Raw genomic sequence first — 22,468 nt, 5'->3', positions numbered from 1 at the left:
TGAGGCAACAAAGAGTTCCGGCAGAGAGTCGGGCGGGAATGTAATTAAACGCTCTCCCGCAGGTCCAGAACCAGCCCCTGGGGAGCAGGATGTTTCCTCAACATGGGGGAATGTCCCCCATGTGTGTGTGCAGTTCCAATTGGCGAGCCGGTTGAATGGGCCCGGTCGGTTCTCGCTTGGCTGCGCCGTGATGCTGGGCGCAGGTGTGATTCGGTGGTTAGCGAAGCAGTCTTGGTGACAAGGGGAGAGAGCGCCAGCCGGGAGGGTTTGGACGACGGGTCCCCAGTCGGGCGCCATAGAGTACCTGATGGATGAGGCATCTATGAAGGGGGCTTAGCCCAGACTCCGCTAGGGAGTCTCCTCGGCTTTGCAGACGGGAGCAGGCAGGAGCTTAGCAGGCTCCCCACTCCTGTGGGTACTGGCTCCAGGCAGAAAGATGAGACGTTGGCAGCGGCAGCAAACTGCTCCCAGATGCAATCCAGGAAGTTCGCCAGGGTGGCCGATCGCCATCGGCAGGAGGCAGCAGAGCAGGCAAAGGATGGTGGCCGAGTTGGCGGTGATGATCGCAGCAGAGCGGCACAGAGGTTCTCGGGTGTCTCGGGTGGCCTTGCTTACGCAGCAGCTCTAGGGCTTTGGCTGGTGGTCGCCTTGGACGCCCCCCCCAGGGTCATTCGGGTCTTTGGGCTGGCGACGGCCTCCTGTTGAGACCGCTGGATCCTTTAGAGATGTGTTCCATCTCCGGGATGGGGTTGGTTTCTCTCCTGGCTTCATTCCATGGGTTGGCCTGTCATGGCTTAATCGGAGTCCACAGGGACCTGTGGTGGAAGAGGGACTGAAACACACCCCTTCCCAGGTTAAGTGGTCGGTCCCGCCCAGGCTCAGTTCTAGAGCCGGATGGCGGGAGATCAGGATCGGGTTTTGCTCTGAGTTGGGGTTTAGAGTTTAGAGTTTAATATAAGAAGGCTTGTTTTGCAGCCTGTGAAGGTTGCTTTACGGTCCTACCGGGGCCTTCTACCCTCTTTAATTGTTTGACAGGGAGGGCAGGAGGTAGGCCACCTGGTGGGAATTCGCTGGCTTCAGAGCGCCATCAGGGTGCCAAGGGCGGTGGGTCCAGCCTCGAGGGGAGGGGACAGGCTGGGTCCTGGGGATTGTGGGTATGCATGCTTAATCAGCAACACAAAAGGGGCTTTTCGGAAGCCACTTTGGGGATGGGTGCATCCGAGAATGATGCAATCAGGCGATTAGAGGCAGATTCCTCGCACACCAAACAAAAAAAAAAAGGGGGGGTTTCTTTGCAAGGGAGTTGCACTCTACCGTGACCTTGCATAACGAAAGCTGGATGGTGCTAAAGTTTTGTGATCAATTATCTTGGGGAATTGCCGCCGTCGGCATTCCCTTAAGGGGCTGGTGCCAGCGTTTGGCCTTTAACGCGGTATTGATAAAGTTACAGGCTGGCAGCTGGCACCCAAACATCAGGTTTGGGTATTAGGGGCATAATGGTGGCAGCCCCTTAACCTGGGGCCTGTCCTGGCAGTGCCGCGGTATCAGGACGGCCCAGATTTTAATCCAGGGAGGCCAGTCAGCCAATTGGCCCTCCTTCCGCCTCTACTGGTCGAAAACAGAAGGGAGAAGAGGAGGGGAGAGGGAAACAGTTTTCACGGAAATTAGAAAGTACTCTTCGGAAGGCACGATAGATCAATGATCTGTGACGGCTTTACCCATCCCATACCAAAGTCGCTTTGACCTGCCTCATGCGGTCCCTTCCCCAGCGATTGACATGGATGTCTAAACGATATGGACTGTGAGCTGCCGCCGAGTCCTGGGTTGTTGACCGTGAGCTGGCGGATGTCTGGCTCGCTGGGTTTGTCTCCCCCCCCACCCCCCAGATGTGCGGGCAGCCTCGGGTCGCCACTCGGTCGGGCCACTCGCTGCTCTGATGATCGGTAAATATCAGCTCGGTGTCCACCAGGCCCTTGAACATACATCCTTCTATGGCGAAGCTCCAGGTATGGGCAGGAGCTCCCTCGATACGCCTCCACCGCCATGACGGTGGTGTAGGCTGCCCATGTTGGCCGCTGGGGCTTGTAGCCTTTATTGGGTTGGCAGCTGGCAGCGCATGGGGCAAGAGAATCAACTGAGCTTAGCTGGTCTGCAGGTAACAACTCCTGTGGGATGTTTGTCCAGACTTGGAGATGGATGGGTCCCAGCGTGGAGTCGACACCGGGGACGATGAACAGTCCCTGTTCAGCGGCAGAGGCTCTTGGCAGCACTAGCCCAATAGTCCGTAGGGATGGCTCGCTGCCACTGGGTTGGGGCCAATAAGAACCTCGCGGGGGAACTTAAAGGGAGATGGGCTGGGTGCATGCAGCCGGATGCCACGAGAGGGGTGGCTTTGGCAGGGCCTGGTGTTTGGGTCTGCTCTAGTATTCTCCTTGGTCCCATTGGGGAGACTGGCGGGAGTTTCCTCACGGCAGTCGTTTCTCCAGTGGGAAGCCTTTCTGGCATCGTGGGCACCGGGTTTTAGGTGGCCTTCTCCTCCTGGGGAGGACCTCTCCATCGGGGCTGTAGGCCCCACCTGGCTGCCTACACTCCCTTCGAAGTGTCCTGGTCTGCCGCAGTTAAAGCAGTCATCTGGAGGCTGCCTCCGCGGGAGAGTGCTGCATGCAGGGAGGCTAGCTTGGTGGGCGGAGGATCCGATGTCCTGGCAAGCCTTAAGCATGTCGTCAGTTCAGGATCTTTGCCCAGGCCCGCGGATTGCTCTGGCATGGCACTGCGGGCATGCTCTTTCATGGTAGCTTATTGAGGAGCCTCGCTTGGGCCTCGCCATCTACCTGCCTCTTGAGCTTCCTGGAGCCTGTTCACAAACTCGCATAGGGCTCTGGGGGGTTTCTTTTGGCCGGATGGTGGAGAAACTTCGCTGGCTGGCTGCATTTCGGGACTTTGATAAATGCCTTATAGCTTAATTCCAGAGGCTAATCGTAAGGGTGGCCCTTAGCAGGACAATCTGATCGCTAGCTGGCGAAAGCATCGTAAACCGCAAAGCTGAGCGGGTTGTGTAGGCGTCACTGAGTATGGCTCCCCGTTGATGCATTGCTGGCGGAACCTCGCTTCCCAGATCACAAATTGTGCAGGGGCCTAGAGCACGCGAAGGTGGTTTTCCAGTCGCCCGGAACCATTAGGTGATTCCTCGCGATTGCTCCAGCATGCCTCTACCGGTAGGGGGGCTAGTGATTCCCACGCCCGCATCGCCATGGAGCCTTCAGTGAGGATGTTATAGCTTAAAGGGCTGCATCGACAACTCACCGAATGACGACCTCCCCGGTATCTGTGAAATGGATCGGGCACAATGCAAGAATATCGGCATCGCCTTCCATCCGGTTTCTTTCTTCTGCAGATCGTATTAATAATGCTGGGCGAGAGTTTGAAACCCGCTAATACGCGTATTGACGGAGGTTCAGTGGCTTCGAAAATGAAGGCGAGCAGAGGGCGGCTGAGCCGCTGGAGAGTTTGAAATGGGCCAAGGAGCAAGGGCAGAAGGAGGACAGCGCCCAATTTAGTGGATAGAGAAAATTCGGGGTTGAAATTGAAGGTGAAAGATCGAAAGGAGGGCGGCCTACAGCAAGGGAGCCATAGGTCAGTAGCAGGCTGATGGCGACATAACATTGTCTCCATCGTCAGTAGCAGTGACATCGGCGCTACAGGCTCTGCGCTAAGAGTGCCTCGATGTTTTCCCAGTCCTGCGATTCAATGTCCCCCCTCTGGGTACCATGGACATTGAGCTTCAATCTCTCAACCAATCTTATGCAGCTCCTCTCTTTAATGGGGACCTCTGCCGCGATTTCGCTAACGCTTAGTTCGCCAACGTTTGCCATAAGCCCTGCTTTTGCAAGCTCCCCATACTCACCGTGTTCCGCTGGACGGTAGAGTGTCCTAGGACGCAGGTTCTGACAAGCGCCGATCCAGAGGGACAGGCGATACCGGAAACGGGTGGTCCCTGGACGCGCCGATCCAGCGGACTTCGGTATCGCCCTCCCTGTATGCACGGGCAGGGAGCAGGGTGGAGGTTCGAGGATTCCCCTTCGGTTTCGGCACCAGCTTGTAGCTCCACTCCACGTGATCAGCGTAAGAACGTAGACGAAAGACGCTGAGATAACATCTGGTGGAGATCGCCAGCGGGAGCCCGGAGGTCCGTGTTCCTAGCGAAGCTCCGCTGGTTCCGGCACCTTTATTGTTATTCTATCGGGCGTAGGAGGGAGGACCGGGGAGTTCCGGGAGAGCGGGAGGCGGGAGGTCGGGAGATCATCATGTGATGCATGATCTCACCTGGCTACGTGCGGAGAGGAGCGGCGGCTGCCTGAGCCTAATCCTCACCTGGGGTGGCAAGACTCATTGTCCCTAAGCGCCCGTGACTACTGAGCCAGACAGTTCATGAATCTGTGGACTCATATAGGGGGATGAGAGTGAGGTGCGGTGCGACTCAGAAGGCTGCAGAGGGTCCGGTTGGCGTTCCAACGTTCTACCACGGTGCTGCTGGGTCAGCAGTGCATTACTACAGCTTGCAGTGCAGAGAAATGGGAACCTATGTGAATTGTGGCTGCAGGAATATCGCAATGTCATGTATCAGGAGAAAGAAGGGAGGCAGGGGAAACCCTGTTACTTAAGGAATGGCTAAATTAGCCTGAGTGATCGTTCAATAATGTCTATGATGCCATTGGGGCTGATCGTTCAGCCGCGTAGAAGAAAAATGGAGCAAGAACCCTTTCCATCAGCCAGATTGGCGCACCTCTTTCCCGTCTTCCCACCAGGAGGGAACTACATAGCAGATTGGCAGGGGTGTACTGCCCAGGGGGACATTTGGGGTCAAATGTCCCAGGGCTGTGGTCATTTAGTCACTTGGGGGGTGGAAAATTGCCCCCACACCCCTCCTCCTTCCCCTGGGTCCATACACTGACGTCAAGACCTGGTGCAAAAAATGTTGTTTGGTTGTGGTGGGGGAGGGCAACTGCCCATACGGGGTGGGGATGGTTTCAGAAAACTCAGATTTTGCACCAGGCTACATTTTCCCTAGATACACCTCTGAAGATTGGGGTGGGGGTGGGCAGCGGTGGGATTCAAATAATTTAACAACTGGTTGTTTACAAGCACCATTTTAACAACCGGTTCCGTCAAAGTGGGGCAAACCTGCTGAATCCCACCACTGGAGGTGGGGGACTTTCAGACCCCTTCCCTTGATTTGTTTTCAACAAATGGCACTTAATATTGCTTTCCTACCTGCCTTCTTGTGCCAACCTCCAGGTGGGACCTGGAGATCCCCTAGAATTACACCTTTATCAGTCAAGCATTTCTTAGGGTCATAGACCATCAGTGAGGAAGTATCTGCAGGCTAACCTGCAACAAGCAGAACAAAACATACATTAGCAGAATAGAACATAGGTGTCAAACTCGCAGCCCTCCAGATGTTATGGACTACAGGTCCCATCATCCCCTGCCAGCATGATGCTGGCAGGGGATGATGGGAACTGTAGTCCATAATGTCTGGAGGGCCACGAGTTTGACACCTGAGGATTAGAAGAAGGGGAATAGATAGATTAGAATAGATTAGAAGACAAAGGTCAGTTCCCCAGGAAAAAATGGACTGTATGGCAATATATACCACTGAGGCCCCTCCCTTCCCTCAACCCCACCCTTCCTAGGCTTCAACCCCCCCCCCCCCATATCTCCAAGTATTTTCCAACCTGGAGTTGGCAAGCCTACACTGGGCTACCAAGATATGCCCCAGCAACTGAGCTGTGTGAAAAGTTAGGCTGTGTACTACCTTGGCCTCAGTGGACCTTAATATGCATGTGCTGTACCAAGAAGATGAATCCTCTCCAGCTTGCAGATTCCACTCCCTGGTTGCATTGGGAGGTGGTGGTAGAAATTCATTCATTCATTCATTCATTCATTCATTCATTCATTCATTCATTCATTCATTCATTCATTCATTCATTCATTCATTCATTCATTCATTCATTCATTCATTCATTCATTCATTCATTCACTTTATACTACACCCATTCAAAGCAAGAGCCATGCTCTGGGCAGCTTACACGCAAAATTAAAAGCACAATGGGGTGTTGTGTGGTTTCCAGGCTGTATGGCCGTGTTCTAGTAACATTTTCTCCCGACGTTTCACCAGCGTGCTGTTGAGAGAGAAAGAGGGGGGAAGCTTCTGTGCGCTGTTGAGAGGGAGGGAAGCCTCGGGGAGTCTTGGAGCTGTTCCACCGGACTTTTGGAGGAGGGGGCTGGCTGCTGAATCCACCCCTCCCTCTTGCCCATCTGCTTATTTGAAAATCTGCTGGTCCCCTCCCGGGGTTAGGATTGAACACCATCCATCTAATTATGGGTGGGTTGTTGTTGCTACTGATTTTATTGTATTTTATTGATTTTATTGGGGTTATTTGATTTGTTCTTTCCTTTTAGTTGCTATTTACTGTTTTCCTGTTTGCCTTGTACACCGCTCTGAGCCCTTCGGGGGTAGAGTGGTCTACCAAATCGAATGAATGAATGAATGAATGAATGAATGAATGAATGAATGAATGAATGCATGCATGCATGCATGCATGCATGCATGCATACATACATACATACATACATACATACATACATACATACATACATACATACATACATACATACATACATACATACATACATACTAGAACACGGCCCTACAGCCCGGAAACCACGCAACACCCCAGTGATTCTGGCCGTGAAGGCTTTCGACAACACCATAAAACCACAATATCAACGATATAATATAAATTAATTCTAAAACCTAGTATGTACAATGGCAGGCTGTTTAATAAAAGATCCTGGCCTAAAATTTATTCCGGCCCCGCAGTGTGGCACAATTTCTTCTCAGTTAACAGAGGGAGGGGGAAGGGGGGAGTTTCACAAATTGGAAATATGCAAGATGGAATTTAACAGGATTGCAAATAAATAGCAATAATTTAAGAAAGGCCTAAAAGTTGGGGGGGGGGGGGGGGGGCAGCCTGTGTCTTGAAGGAGGGCCCCGCTAGCAACTTGAATTACCAACATGAGAATAGGGCATTAAAACAGGGCCAGAGGTTTATCTGGGACTAGGTCGGCCTGCAATTTATCTCTGTAAACAGGCATAGCAGAAGCACACAGCCCATCTTGCTCGAACATAAACATTGCCTGGGGAGATCATTTCAGCCGTGTAGCTTTTTTCTAGGAAAGCAACTTTTTGTGCACAGACCTGGGGGCTCTTTCAACCCCAGTGGTGCTGAGTAACCTGCCAAGATTGCCTATGAAAAATGTGCTCACCTTGAGAGGTTTGCTTGTGTACATCGGGGATGCTCTGAGCCCCACATGCTCTTTGTCCTGCCTCTGGTAGACTCCGCTCCTTTTCATCTTTGGGCCTTAATTACAACAAAGCCACTAGAATCTAGAGGGAACTTAATCTCTGTCGTGCTTAATAAGCTCGGTCTCTTATTATTTCTCTCTTTTTCTCTGCCCTGGCAAATAGAGGCAGCAACATGAAAAACTAAATATAAAACTCGTTAAGCTTTGAGGATCAAGAATGGCACTATTTCCTTGGGTTTTCTTTTTTTTCAAAAACAACAAGCAGAAAGACAAGAATTAAATAGCGAGGCTGACAAACGGGGGTACATTGATTATTACTCTGTGTGTACAAGAGCATTCCAGATTCATGCTGCTGGTTCTATAGAATAGGAATTTCTAGATATTTGGTAAAGGGAATAGATTTTTCCTCCACAAATCTGCACTTGCGAATCCATGACGATCTGTATTGAAGCTGAAAATTAAATTGGTGCTTTGCAGTATGAACCTTTTGATTTTGCAGAGGCATCTATATATCTGTTTATGAAGGCCAAGCTAGGATTTGATAGAAAAATAAACCTGAAATAAATCCGAGATGAATTGCATGCTGGCTCCATTAGACTGAAATGAGCCCTGTCTAGCCATTGCTTTGTTTGCTGAGGTGTTATGGAATGTTTATAAACATTCCAGCTGCTCAGAAGTTTAAAACAGTTGCTTGTACACAAGACACAGGGGACTGATGGTATGTTGTGAAATGTATAGTTTAGCAGTAATGCCAAAAATACATATTTATTAATTCGCTTAGTTCTCACACAGCTTAATCTAAACAGGAGCTTCCATCTTGATAACTCAGCCACTGAACAAATGGGAAGCAAGAGGGCAATCAATAAAACTACCAACCATTCCTTTCCTTCGTTTTTCCACAACTTCTTGGGATACTTTCTTCCAGACTACCTTGAATCTTGGGAGACTGGAGACTTTCTAAAATTGATTTTGGAAATGGAGGATGCTTTGTTTTCTTTCCCTTTACATTCGTTCATCCTACACCCCTCCCCCCCAAACAAAAATCCCCCAATAATAATGCTTTCCCCTGCCATAACTACATGACAAAAATCACCTCCTTTTTAGGAAATATAATCTTTCCAGTGCATATGTGCACAAATCAGTCCAGTTGGCATCCCAGGGACATATCAAAAGGAGACAAACAGGAAGTATAAGGGATATACACACAAAAGTATAAAAGATATACCACTGGCGTAATGCCCATTGGGCAAGGTGGGCAGCTGCCCAGGGCATCACCTTGTGGGGGGCATCAAAATGCTGGGTTCGTTTTTGGGCATTTTAGTGGTTTTCCATTTTTGGCCTGCAGGGGGCGCAGTTTTTAGGCTAGCGGCACCAAATTTTCAGCGTATCATCAAGGGAGTGTCCTTATGTGACCCCCCAAGTTTGGTGAGGTTTGGTTCAGGGAGTCCAAAGTTATGGACTCCCAAAGGGGGTGCCCCTATCCCCCATTGTTTCCAATGGGAGCTAATAGGAGATGGGGGCTACAGTTTTGAGGGTCCATAACTTTGGCCCCCCTGAACCAAACTGCACCAAACTTGGGGGGAATCATTAGGGCAGTCTCCTAATGAGGTCCTGAAAGTTTTGAGACTGTGCCTTCAAAAATGTGCCCCCCCAGCCTGCAACCCCCATTGACAGCAATGCAGAAAACTCAATCCAGAACAAAGATTCTTGGGCAAATTTCAGAATGTTCTTGCAGGGAGGGCATTCTTGGATGTATCAGCACCAAAATTTCAGGGTATCATCTGGAGACTGTCATGATAGCACCCCCAAGGTTTGGTGCAGTTTGGTTCTGGGGGTCCATAGGTATGGACCCTCAAAACTGTAGCCCCCCATCTCCTATTAGCTCCCATTGGAAACAATGGGAGATGGGGCACCTCCTTTGGGAGTCCATAACTTTGGACTCCTTGAACCAAACCTCACCAAACTTGGGGAGTAGCATAAGGACAGTCTCCTGATGATATGGTGCTGATATGTCTAAAAATGCACCCCCTGCAGGCACCAATGTCCTGGTTCAAAAAAAATTTGGTCATGGTGGAGTGGCCGCCCATGGGGGGGGGGGGGCATCCAACTCAGGTTTTGCCCAGGGCTACAGTTTGCACAGGGCTGCCTCGTTACGCCCCTGGGATATACACACATTTATACACATGAGGGAAAGGGGAAGAAGAAGAAAGAATTCCAGGGAGCAGGCAAGTATACCAGAAGCTAACTACTTAACCAAAGCAGATGCAAATGTTCATAAAATTTGTTGTCTTTCTATTAAATAATCTGTTCCTTTGAAGCCAAATCTATTTTATTTTGGTAATGTGTATCTAGCTTCTCTCCTAGTAGAATGGCACATCAGGCTGTGTTGCAACAGCATGCGGATTAAATATTTTTTAAAAGTGTGCAATCTGCAGGAGTCAACATTGCGTATAAATAGCACCAGGAAAAGAAGCAGTAAAAACGGTAGCTGTAAAGCTGTGATCTTGATGCTATTATATGCATGGTTGTATCACAATTTGTGTTGTGACATGTCGTGCTGATGGAACACGTACTCCTATGGTTAGGTGAAATACCATACATAAAAACCCATTAAGACATCTGTTTCTGAATCATAGTGTAGTGAATGATTAATGTTTGTCCTGTGACGGCTTGGGATGAAGCCAGAGCCTCACAGCTGCTTCCCAGTGCTTCTTGGGGCGGCTGGGGTGGAGGCGAGCACAGGTCTCAACATCAGGTGGGGAAAGAGGGTGGGACCACAGGGAGGTCTTGAGGGAAATGGAGTTAAGACTAGACTGACAGAAGAAAGAGCCCCTAGACTAAACCATAACTTTAAATTCTGTTTTTGGGGGAAAAAAATCAGTAATAAATTTTCACCGAAACCCTAACTGTGACTCTGAACCTGACATGGACCATAGCCCTAAACTAAAAAACAGAATTTGTAAACCGGGACCTGGAAGGGAGCGGTATCACAGGAGCACATCATTCTTCATGCCTCCTGTTTCCACCCTGTGACAGGTCAGAAACGGGAGCACCCCAGAAGGCAGTGCCTCCGCGCTGGGCGCGGCATCGAGAGCCCCAGAAGGCAGTGCGGCAGCCTTCCAAAAATCGGGATGATTCAAAAACCCCGTGGGATGCGGGACAAATTGTTTTAAGGCAGGACTGTCCCGCCAAAAGCGGGACGTCTGGTCATCATACCCTAAACCTAGCATGTCCCCTAGAACGCAATCCAATACCAACCTGAATCCAATCCCTTGCCTTAGAATTAACCCTAACTTCTGTTTTTGGAAAAAAAATCGGTCATAAATTGTCACCTGAACCCTAACGTTGTCTCTGAACCTCACACAGATCATAGGTCTAAACCTAGTTTGTCCCCTAGAATGCAATGCAACACTAACCTGAATCCAATCCCCCTTAGACTTAACCCTAACCCTAATTTATGTTTTTGGGAAAAAAATATTCAATAATAAATGGTCACCCAAACGCTAACTTTATTTTATTTATTTATTTATATATCGAATTTCTAAACCGCCCACCCCAAAAGGGCTCTGGGTGGTGTACACCAGGCCAGAAACAGTATTACATACAATAGGCAAAAACAACAGTACACAGAATAAAATAAATTACATCAAGTTAAAACAATTCACAAAATTCATAAAACTAGCAGCATCAATACAGTGCAATACGGTACAACAAGATTATAACAAAATTATAAAAGTGTGGCGCCCGAACCCAATGCCGGGCGAGGGTAGCAGTGTAGATTAGATGTTATATTGGGTGTGCCGATGATGGAATGGCACGCAACACAGGGGCATCCCAGAGGGGGAATCCGCGACCAGCCTCACCAAAAGCCCAGTGGAACAAAACTGTTTTACAGGCCCTGCGGAATTCACCAAGGTCCCGCAGGGCCCGGACAGCTGGAGGAAGAGTGTTCCACCAGGCAGGTGCCAGGGCCGTAAAAGCCCTGGCCTGGGAAGAGGCCAGTCGCATCATGGAGGGCCCAGGGACCACCAGTAAATTGGCCTCTGCCAACCGCAGAGGCCTACCTGGGACATATGGGGTGAGACCTTCACTCTGACTCTGAACCTGAACTTTGACTCTGAACCTGACACCGATCATAGGCCTAAACCTAGTTTGTCCCCTAGAACGCAATACAACACTAACCTGAATGCGATCCCCTGCCTTAAACTAAACCATAACCCTAAATTCTGTTTTTGGGGAAAAAATCAGTAATAAATTTCCACCCAAACCCTAACTTTGACTCTGAACCTGACACGGACCATAGCCATTAATCCTAGTTCATCCCGTAGAACACAATTAAACACTAACCTGAATCCGATCCCCTGCCTCAGTCTTAATCCTAACCCTAACTTCTGTTTTTGGAAAAAAATATTCATTAATAGTCACCCGAACCCTAACTTTGACTCTGAACCTGACACGGACCATAGCCCTAATCCTAGTTCGTCCCATAGAACGCAATGGAACACTAACCTGAATCTGATCCCCTGCCTTAGGAAGGGCAAGCTTGGCCCAGTCCCAGAGGCCCTGGTTGGACGGCAAGAGTCTGGGGAGGGGGATAAAAGGGGGAAGGACAGCGCAGGCCGATGAGGGTGGTTTGGGCTGACAGTGCCTGCTGAGCTGGGAAACCTATCAAGCTTAGAGGGACAGGCAGCGAGTGAGTCTTCCCTTATTACTGAGGCCTACAAGGAACATTGTGAACTGGACCCAGCTGCCCCAAGTGGAGCAGGAGGAAGGACCCTGACGATAGGGGGCATCACAATGTGCACATGCAAGTCTGTAAGACAGGAGGAGAAACGAAGGCTGCTATGCAATCTACGTGTATACTGTTCTACACAACATTTGGAAATTTTAAAATAAAAAATAAACAAATTGATGGCTAGTGGTTTGGAAGGTAAAATAAAATCCAATAACCAGATAAAAAAGGAAATGGGGCAGCTGACGATGCTGGATGTGTTGGTTACACTTCTGGGAATCAGGCCAGGTGATTTGGAATTCCAAGATCAAGGAAGAAATCTGGTATATTCCTCTTGGCCTCTTGCAGTAAGCCACTGGAGCCAGGAGAATATAGGAGCACTGGGCCTACCTTCATGAACTTAGAGGAGGAGGAGGAGGAGGAGGAGGAGGAGGAGGAGGAGGAGGAGGAGGAGGAGGAGGAGGAGAGAAAGAGAGGAAGAGGAGGAGAAGAAGAAGTTTGGATTTATACCCCCCTTTTCTCTCCTGTAAGGAGACTCAAGGTGGTTTACAAGCTCCTTTCCCTTCCTCTCCCTGGTGGGGCTGAGAGAGAACTGTGACTAGCCCAAGGTCACCCAGCAGGAATGTAGGAGTGCGGAAACAAACCTGGTTCACTAGATAAGCCTCTGCCACTCAGGTGGAGGAGTAGGAGATCAAACCCAGTTCTCCAGATTAGAATCCACCTGCTCTTTGGTTATCTACTAAGCACTGGTGACCAGATGGTTAATTTGGAAGTGCATTGTGGTTTGACTCCAAGGGAATGAATAGCAGAAGTCAGCAGCTGAGCTAGAGAAGTGAAAAACTGAAATGATATATGGGAACCCTTCTAATAATTAACCACCTCTTGATTGCATCAGGACAGACCGAGAATTAATGAAAACAAAAAATATGAGAGAAGCATGCCGAGCAGTCGATGTCTTTTAAATGCAGGCACAGGCCCCAAAGACAGATTCTGAATTGATTTCAGTTAGTGCTAGCCATTGAGTGGAAGGGAAAGATATGAATTTTAAAAAAACATAAATCTAAGGGTGCTTGGCTCCAAAAAATGAGCATTTATTCCACTTCGTTCCCATTTGAGTTCTTCTTGCATTTGTCGGCCAGTCTTTAATGGTTTAAGCGACTGATGTGGGATTCCACTTGAATCACAAATTCACAATTTGATTGCCAGTCGCTAGCAGTGCCCTGGAACGACAGTTTTAATAATGTAGGCGATAATTTGCTTTTCATCCACCACCTGAAATCATTCTACAATTATATTGCAAATGTTGTGCACAAGTGTTCTTACGCTGCCTTCCCGTCCCCCTACCTTGCCTGCCATCCACTCAGTGTGGTGTAGTGGTTAAGAGCAGGTGCACTCTAATCTGGAGAACCGGGTTTGATTCCCCGCTCTGCAACATGAGCTGTGGAGGCTTATCTGGGGAACTAGATTAGCTTGTGCTCTCCAACGCATGCCAGGTTGGTGACTTTGGGCTTGTCACAGTTCTTTGCAGCTCTCTCAGCCCCATCACAGGGTGTTCGTTGCGAGGGGGGAAGGGAAAAGAGTTTGTAAGCCCCTTTGGGTCTCCTTCAGGAGAGAAAGGGGGATATAAATCCAACTCTTCTTCTTCTTCTTCTTCTTCTTCTTCTTCTTCTTCTTCTTCTTCTTCTTCTTCTTCTTCTTCTTCTTTTTCTTCTGAATGACACAGCATGTGCATTTATACTTAACTATTTTACATTATGTTGTTTTATGCTAATAAAAGGCACTGACTGCCTGACAGCATGTACATTATGTATGGAAAGACATCTCTCAAAGGATCTCACCTGAGACACTTAGGGAACTGATACTAGCCAAAGGTAATCATATTGGATTTATATGGATCAATGGCCAACCTTTGGTAACTCTTCAGTCCGCCAAAACAATTCAGTCTTGTTGGGACTTGGCAGTGGTCTTTAGAATGTAGTAGTTCAGGGGTAGGGAACCTGCGGCTCTCCAGATGTTCAGGAACTACAATTCCCATCAGCCTCTGTCAGCATGGCCAATTGGCCATGCTGGTAGGGGCTGATGGGAATTGTAGTTCCTGAACATCTGGAGAGCCGCAGGTTCCCTACCCCTGTAGTAGTTCGTGACCCTTATGAGCTGCTGTCCATGGTGCTGATTCATTAGCCTAACAGAATTTTCCAGGGAAAGCAGTTGAGACTGCTTTTATGGTACTGCTGCTTTTATAAAAAGAGAAAGGTAGTCCTCGGTGCAAGTACCAACTCTTGAGGTGCTGAGGCTACAGATTGTCTGAGGGCCCGATTGCTGGATCGGCAGCCTTATCCACAAGAATTGCCTGGAGGAAGCTGGGCAGCACGGAATCTTCTAAGCAGCTGCTGACCTTGCGAAGCAAGCAAGACAAGCAACCAACATCTTCTTTGCAGGCCTTAGGTTGGAATGGGCCGTGGGAAAGCTCTGCATCTGGTGCACTGTGCATTATGGGTATATGCAGCCAGTGGGCAAAGACTGCCAACAGAGGACTGCTGCTCTTCCAACTGGGCTGTCTTCTCTTTGGCATCACAAGTGTGCCTGCCTTAATTCAGACGTCAACACCCTACCACTTGGCTCCAAGTGCATCTCAGTGTTTTGTCTGAGAAAGCAATTGAAGTGCTGGGCCCTGGAGTGGAGATCTTAATCCTCTAGTGCTTTGGTGCTTGACTTTTCTCACTCTTGCTCCTCTTCTCAAAAACAGCCACTTGGATTTTAATTGAAACTTCAGAAAAGCAAGCTTCCAAGTGAACTGCTGAAGCTGTGTTGAAATTACCCCTTTGCTTTGGATTGGGGGAGCTCTCTCAGTTCTGGCTGGCTGGCTTATTTTTTCATTATACCTGCAAATCACTGCATTTCACGTTGATCGACTCTGCAGGGCTTTCTGTGTTGCATCACAGGCCTCTGCTCCCTCAGCAGTGAGATGATTTTGTAGATCTGAAGCATTTTTATGAGCTATTTTCATGTTCTAAGGGCTTCTTGAGATCGGGGGATGCATTGATTGAGATGTTCTGAACAACTGACTATGTGATGTTTCTCACTGGGGTTCTCGCCTCTGCATGATCCTTGATATCAGTTTTGTAATAATGAGACCAAACACATTCCTTTGTGTTAGGGATAGATCAGGGCTCAGTGACAGAGCATCTGTTTTGTGTGGGAAAGAGGTTTAATCATAGGTGACGTATCTGTGGTGTAATCTGCTTTCCACGTTGCAGCCAACCTGTGGTGATTCCCATAGAGTTTTCAAGACAGGAGGCAAACACAGGTAACTTGGCATTACCTGTCTCTTAATAGCAATGTATTGTCGAAGGCTTTCACGGCTGGATTCAACTGGTTCTGGTGGGTTTTCCAGGCTGCGTAGCCATGGTCTGGTGGATCTTGTCCCTAACGTTTCGCCTGCATCTGTGGTTGGCATCTTCAGAGATGTATCACAGAGGGAAGTTTGTTACACACTCTAACAGACTTCCCTCTGTGATACACCTCTGAAGATGCCAGCCACAGATGCAGGCAAAACGTTAGGAGCAAGATCCGCCAGACCACAACTCTTAATAGCAACCCTGGAATTCCTTGGCTATCTCCTATCCAAGTACTAACTGGGGCAAACCTTGCTTGGATTCCATGGACTTCTTTAGATGCCGAGGTTCCCTTTGGAAATAAAGTAGTAGTTTAGAATTCCAGAATCCAGGGAAAAATGTGCATTAGCACAGTGGCAGGTTCTAGATGCGTTGGTTCCTCTTTGGAAACAAGGACATGCAGCTCAGAATTCCAAAATCTGGGGAGCAATATGCATTAGCACAGTAAAGGGTTCTAGATGCATAGTTTCCTCTCTGGAAACGAAACCAGACAGTTCAGAATTCCAAAATCTGAGCAGAAATTTGTGTTAGGTTTGGAAGCATCCCTAACTGGGTCACTGCCTTGACATGAAGAAACAATACCGGTGATTTTGAGTCCAGCTTTCCGGCTTCTCTTTAGGTTCAGGACACGTTAGTCAACAAAACAGCAAGTTGCTTTAATTTTGCAAACGAGAGAAAATTGGCAGTTGGTGAGAAGGGGCAACGGGAAGCTCTTGTGTTTAATGATGCTTATTGGTTACATAAGTGAGAGCTCTTTGTGTGTTTCAGGGGACATCAGAAAAGCTTTCGCATGTCGGAGCTGTTTCGCTATTAAACGCCGGCAGATGCTAATGGAGTGTGAAACTTTGCATAATGGCAAAACTGAAAACAGAATCGGATGCTTTGCAATCAAGAGCTGGTGGATCAATGATCAGTGGGAAGTGGGAGGGAAGTACTCATCAGAGGTAGCTAAATGTTGTTGTAGGGTGCAGGGAGAAATCTGCTAATGCCCATTGATTTGCACAGCATATTAGACAGGCACAACCGAACTCCTGCGTTCTGCGATCATAATGGAGTTTGATTAAGAAGGGTCTGTCGCTCTGCCAAGAAACCTGCTTCTCGTTACAATAGGACTGATCCCGGCTGACACATCAAAGAACAGCTGGGAAATGCCACAATAGAAAGACGGTCTCTCTTTTATGAAGTCAGACTCAGATTCAGAGTTGATGAATGGGCTTCTTTTTAATTAGCGGCAAGATAAAGCAGAACTGGGATAAAAGGATTCTGAAGGCTTTTAGTAGTAGGTCTGGGCCAGTTTATGGCAGTTTGCATGGAGACGTACTGCAGCCAGGTCTGACCTCCTCCCAATCTGTCCAGAAGGCCAAATTCGAGTCTCTGAGTATGCACAGAGTGACTTTCCCCTTACTATTGAATGACTACAACCTTGACTCAGTGTCCTGAATTGCCTACATTATCCTGATAATGTAGGAGTTTTTCTGATTTGGGGGTACCTGTCCCAGGCAAAGCACTGTCTTGATTGTCTCCTTGTTTTTGCCTTTTTGGAGATATAAACTGAGCTACGGTCAGAATGTAAAAAATTGATGAAGCTCAGCGAGTATGCATCTGGTGGGCATTTCGGAGGGGAGAACTCCTAAGAAACCTTATACCATTCTCAGTGTGGTGGAGTGGTTGAGCAGTGGACTCTAATCTGGAGAACCGGAGTTGATTCCCCAGTCCTCCATCTGAGAGGCCGACTCTTATCTGGATAACTGAATGTGTTTCCCTGCTCCTACACATGAAGCCTGCTGAGTGATCTTGGCTAGTCATGGTTCTTCAGAACATTTGCAGCCCCACCTACCTTACAAAGTGTCTGTTGTGGAAAGAGGAAGGGAAAGGAGCTTATAAGCCACATAGAGTCTCTTAGAGGAGAGAAAAATGGGGTACAAATCCAAACTATTTTCTTATTCTACTCCTCCATTTTATCCTCACAGCAAGAACCCTGTGAGGTAGATTAGGCTGAAGCATGTGGTTGGTCCAGGGTTATGCAGTGAGCTCCCATGAGCCAGCTGACATTTGAACCTGGGTCTCCCAGCCCCTAGTCTAGTGGTAGCCAACCTATGGTGCTCCAGATGTTCAAATTCCCATCAGCCCCTGCCAGCATGGCCAATTGGCCATGCTGCAGCGGCTGATGGGAACTGTAGTCCATTAATATCTAGAGCACCATAGGTTGCCCACCCCTGCCCTAGTCCAACACTTTAACCACTACGTTCTTTAACAAATGGCAAGCAGAGGAGAGCTGTGTGCATAATGCATTGTATTTTTTGGATTGTTTTTATTGTAAGCTGCCTTGAGTCATTGAGATATGGCAGGGTAGAAATGTAAATAAATAAATAAATAAATAAATAAATAAATAAATAAATAAATAAATAAATAAATAAATAAATAAAAGTATGAGTTATCAGTGGTTCTTGGCACAATAGGGACATAAAGAGTCTCCCTATGTTCATCTGTGAATGGTTGGACGGTATGAACGTCGAACTTGCACTGAAACTTTGGGCCAACTGTTTATGTGGCTTTTGGGGAAGAAAATCTTCTAATCACTACCTTGTTCTGGGTCCCCAGGAGGCAGATACGGATGACAACCAAGGGACTCTGGACTTCGACGAGTTCTGTGCCTTCTACAAGATGATGTCAACCCGACGGGACCTCTATCTTCTCATGCTCAGCTACAGCAACCACAAGGACTACCTGGATATCGATGACCTAAAACGCTTCCTTGAAGCAGAGCAAAAGGTAAGCATCTGGGGCCTCTTCTGGCCAGTTTGTGAGCAGAAGGTCCCTGGTGGTTAATTGATCTTCTCCGCTTTTTTCACTGCCACTTCCCAACAACACCTCTAAAAAGAAGCTGGAAGAGACACCTAGCAAGCTGGTCAACCCCTTGACTTTGAAACACCTTCATTATCCCTCCTCTTGTGCATATATCTGAACCGAATGGGTTTTTTTTTACATTCTTCTTTTTGTCCTGTTTCTACAGATAGCTCCTTTCCTGGAAAAGGCAGAATATTTCAGAGTTGAACATGCATAGGATTGTACTACACACTCCTTTTTGGTTCTGATCCCCCCCTTTGACAATAATAGACCCAAATGCCACTTCAAAGTGACCTTTCCAGTGTCTCCTCTGTTCTCAGTGTGATTTTTTTTTTGCTTTTACATGAAATGCTTAGCGAAAGTGAGCATCTCCTATGAAAACAAAGTCACCTCTGAAGATCTGGGAACTTGTCCAAGTATTTGCGGACAAATATATAAATCATCTGGAAGGTTTTTTTTTTTAAATTGCTGTGCAATTTTGATAGTGCTTGAAAATGGAGTGAAGGGGGCAGGGGCAAGTGAGATTTTTGTCTTTCTAGCACAACTTTATAGCCCAGGCATCCTGCCCCTTTAAACAAGGCCAAAAGCCATGCATAGAAAAAATTAGAATCTTCATCTCTTGCTTCAAACAACTTCTCTTCTGTGGCATTCTGTGCTTGCATATTTCTGAGGATGTTCTGCTTGTCTTTGTATTCTCTCAGACAACCTTGTCAGGAATTAAGAACATTAGGCTGACAGCAAGATCATGTGCTGGAAAAACCAAGTCCTGGTGGGATTTTGTCTTAGAACTTCAAGGATAAAGTCATCTGGAGCAAATGTTGATGTGTGGGCAAACCAATCAATTACATCGCCCTCCCGCCCTCCCTCTGTCCATCCCTCCCTTCCAAAAATGCCACTGAGGATGATAATTTCCCCTGCCACTTTGCAACTATAACCCTTTATTCTGGTCATCCCTGTCTCTGTAAAATACCATGAAGTATTAATTTCTTCCTTGAGGTTTCCTAAATATTTTTCTTGCCTGTAAAGATAAGCTGCTAGATAAGTCTGTTCTGATTGCAGGAAAGATTGTGGGGAAGAGGGAAAAATAACCCTAGAACCAGTGTGGCTTCCTCTTATATCTTCACAATGCTTTTAGTGCTTAGCTAAATGGGGTTGCCATAAGTCAACTGGGGCTTGATGGCACTTTCCACAGAATAGTAAGGTTTGCCTCAAAGTAAAAACCTGTTGTGCTTCTATTTATACTCTATTAGACAGCCCTTTGTAATGGAGCTTTCGTTCCACATTGGAAGCTAATGGCAAGCATTATTCTTAATACACTAATAAAACCAGAGATATTTGCATCCTTTTACTCCTAATTTCAGTTCTTCTCCCTAATAAATACTGAGTCTGACATATATGCCCTGGAGTTATGTGCGTGTCATGAACTGAACGGTGAATTGTGCATGCCTCTGCTGCTCAGGTGTGCTCCATATTACCTGGTTAACCAGGTGCCACAAGGTCTGAACAATGATGAAGTGAGGTTCTCATGCCTTTTGCGCTGCCCCCATTTAAACTTAAGCAATGTTTGCTGCCGATTAAATGGCCCAGATCTTGTTTTCCTGATGGGTTTATAGAGAGCTTTCATCAAAAGCAAACACACACCGCTGTTTTCCCTCTGGCAAAAATTAACTGGCAGATTTCGTCTCTCCCCACCCCAACTTTCCCAGTCCCACATACTGAGCTGCGAAGACTGCTAAGTGTTTTGCTCTTTTGCATTTAAATCGACATCTGGAAAAGTCTGGGAAGTCATTTGTCATTCATTCATTCGTTGGTTTAAAAAATGTGAGAGTTCAGGGCAGCGTTACTTAAGTACATTTGTTTAAAAATAGGACCCTTCTCTTCTCGACATGTGGAGAATAAGTCCAAAATGTAGTTTACGGAGCTAGTAGCCACAAGATGCAGCTGGCTTGGCTGGCTTAAAGGTGTGTGTGAATTTAAATAGGCTAGCTAGATGGAGTCTCCATGTCCAAATTACTGTACTTTTTGAATACCAGGTGAGAACATAAGAACATAAGAACAAGCCAGCTGGATCAGACCAAAGTCCATCTAGTCCAGCTCTCTGCTACTCGCAGTGGCCCACCAGGTGCCTTGGGGAGCTCACATGTAGGAGGTGAAAGCAATGGCCTTCTGCGGCTGTTGCTCCCGATCACCTGGTCTGTTAAGGCATTTGCAATCTCAGATCAAGGGGGATCAAGATTGGTAGCCATAAATCGACTTCTCCATAAATCTGTCCAAGCCCCTTTTAAAGCTATCCAGGTTAGTGGCCATCACCCCCTCCTGTGGCAGCATATTCCAAACACCAATCACACGTTGCATGAAGAAGTGTTTCCTTTTATTAGTCCTAATTCTTCCCCCCAGCATTTTCAATGAATGCCTCCTGGTTCTAGTATTGTGAGAAAGAGAGAAAAATTTCTCTCTGTCAACATTTTCTACCCCATGCATAATTTTGTAGACTTCAATCATATCCCCCCTTAGCCGCCTCCTCTCCAAACTAAAGAGTCCCAAACGCTGCAGCCTCTCCTCATAGGGAAGGTGCTCCAGTCTCTCCTCATAGGGAAGGTGCTCCAGTCCCTCAATCATCCTTGTTGCCCTTCTCTGCACTTTTTCTATCTCCTCAATATCCTTTTTGAGATGCGGCGACCAGAACTGGACACAGTACTCCAAGTGCGGTCGCACCACTGCTTTATATAAGGGCATGACAATCTTTGCAGTTTTATTCTCAATTCCTTTCCTAATGATCCCCAGCATAGAGTTTGCCTTTTTTACAGCTGCCATGCATTGAGTTGACATTCCCATGGAACTATCCACTAAGATGCCTAAATCCCTTTCCTGGTCTGTGACTGATAGCACTGATCCCTGTAGCATGTATGTGAAGTTTGGATTTTTGGATTTGTTGCCCCTATGAAGGTGCTGGAAGACGTGCAGTGTTGAAGGGTGGTGCTATATTCTTGCCCAGCTTGTGGGCTTCCTGGAATGATTTGATGTTCCATTGAGACTGTTGAAAATAGGATCATGGATGAGATGAACTGGCTTTATCCACAAGTGAGACAAAAACTTTTTTTTGATGGGCTATGCTAGGTTCAGCATTGACTTTGAAAACCGGAACTGCTAGGGATTAGCAGCAATACCTGTTTTAGCAGTACCAGCAGGTCATTTTGGAACCCATAAATCCAGTTGTCATAATAGAATCTGAGCATGTTCAGAGGACTTTTTCAAACAGCTGAATGAGCACAAGCAACCCTGACTATTTATTTTATTTTTGTTCATTCTGTTTCATTTATACCCAGCTCCTCTCCCCAGTGGTGTCCAAAGGGGCTTACCTGAGTCTTTCCCACTCCATTTTATCCTCACAACAACCCCGTGAGGTAGGCTGGTTTGAAAATGTGTGACTGACCCAAGGTCACCTAGCAGGTTTCTGTGGCAGAGTGGATATGTCTCCCATATCCGATTCTGACACTTTAACCACTATACCACTCTGTAGAATCAGGTAGGGCAAGTCTATTCGATTCGATTATCTGTATCTTATATTTATTAATTGGCTTAATTTATATTCCCCCAGGAAAGGGTACCCAACGTGGCTTACGGCCAGCATGGTATAGTGGTTAAGGGAAGGTGGATTCTAATCTGGAGAACCGGGTTTGATTCCCCATTCCTCCACCTGAGTGGCAGAGGCTTATCTGGTGAAACAGATGTGTTTCTGCACTCCTACATTCCTGCTGGGCTAGTCACAGTTCTCTCTGAACTCTCTCAGCCCCACCTATCTCACAAGGTGTCTGTTGTGGAGAGAGAAAGGGAAAGGAGCTTGTAAGCCACCTTGAGTCTCCTTACAGGAGAGAAAGAGGAATATAAATCCCAACTCCTCCTCCTCCTCCTCTCCTCCTCCTCCTCCTCCATTTTTTTTCTCACAATAACCGTGCAAGGTAGATTAGGTATGACTGGCCCAAGCTCAACTAGCAGGCTTCCATAGCAGAGTACGGATTCAAACCTGTATCCCAGATCCTACTGTGACACTATAACCACTACACCAGGCTAGCTATGTGTAAGTTTAAGTCCCTAATGCAGGAAGACCATGAGAGACATTTCCCTG

At 47.4% G+C, this 22,468-nt stretch overlaps 1 protein-coding gene across 9 annotated transcripts in view; it reads left to right on the top strand.

Annotated features, from left to right (window-relative positions):
- Positions 1–22,468, top strand: part of PLCH2 (phospholipase C eta 2) — a 308,320-nt gene that overhangs the window by 204,795 nt on the left and 81,057 nt on the right. For all 9 annotated transcript variants that reach the window (XM_048518901.1, XM_048518904.1, XM_048518902.1 and 6 more), the window contains one exon: positions 18,097–18,267. In XM_048518901.1, the coding sequence (XP_048374858.1) occupies positions 18,097–18,267 (171 nt within the window). The remainder of the gene's footprint in view (positions 1–18,096; positions 18,268–22,468) is intronic.

The sequence above is a fragment of the Sphaerodactylus townsendi genome, linkage group LG16, assembly GCF_021028975.2.
Source record: "Sphaerodactylus townsendi isolate TG3544 linkage group LG16, MPM_Stown_v2.3, whole genome shotgun sequence".
NCBI lineage: Eukaryota > Metazoa > Chordata > Lepidosauria > Squamata > Sphaerodactylidae > Sphaerodactylus > Sphaerodactylus townsendi.
This window is presented reverse-complemented; position numbering and strand designations above follow the sequence as displayed.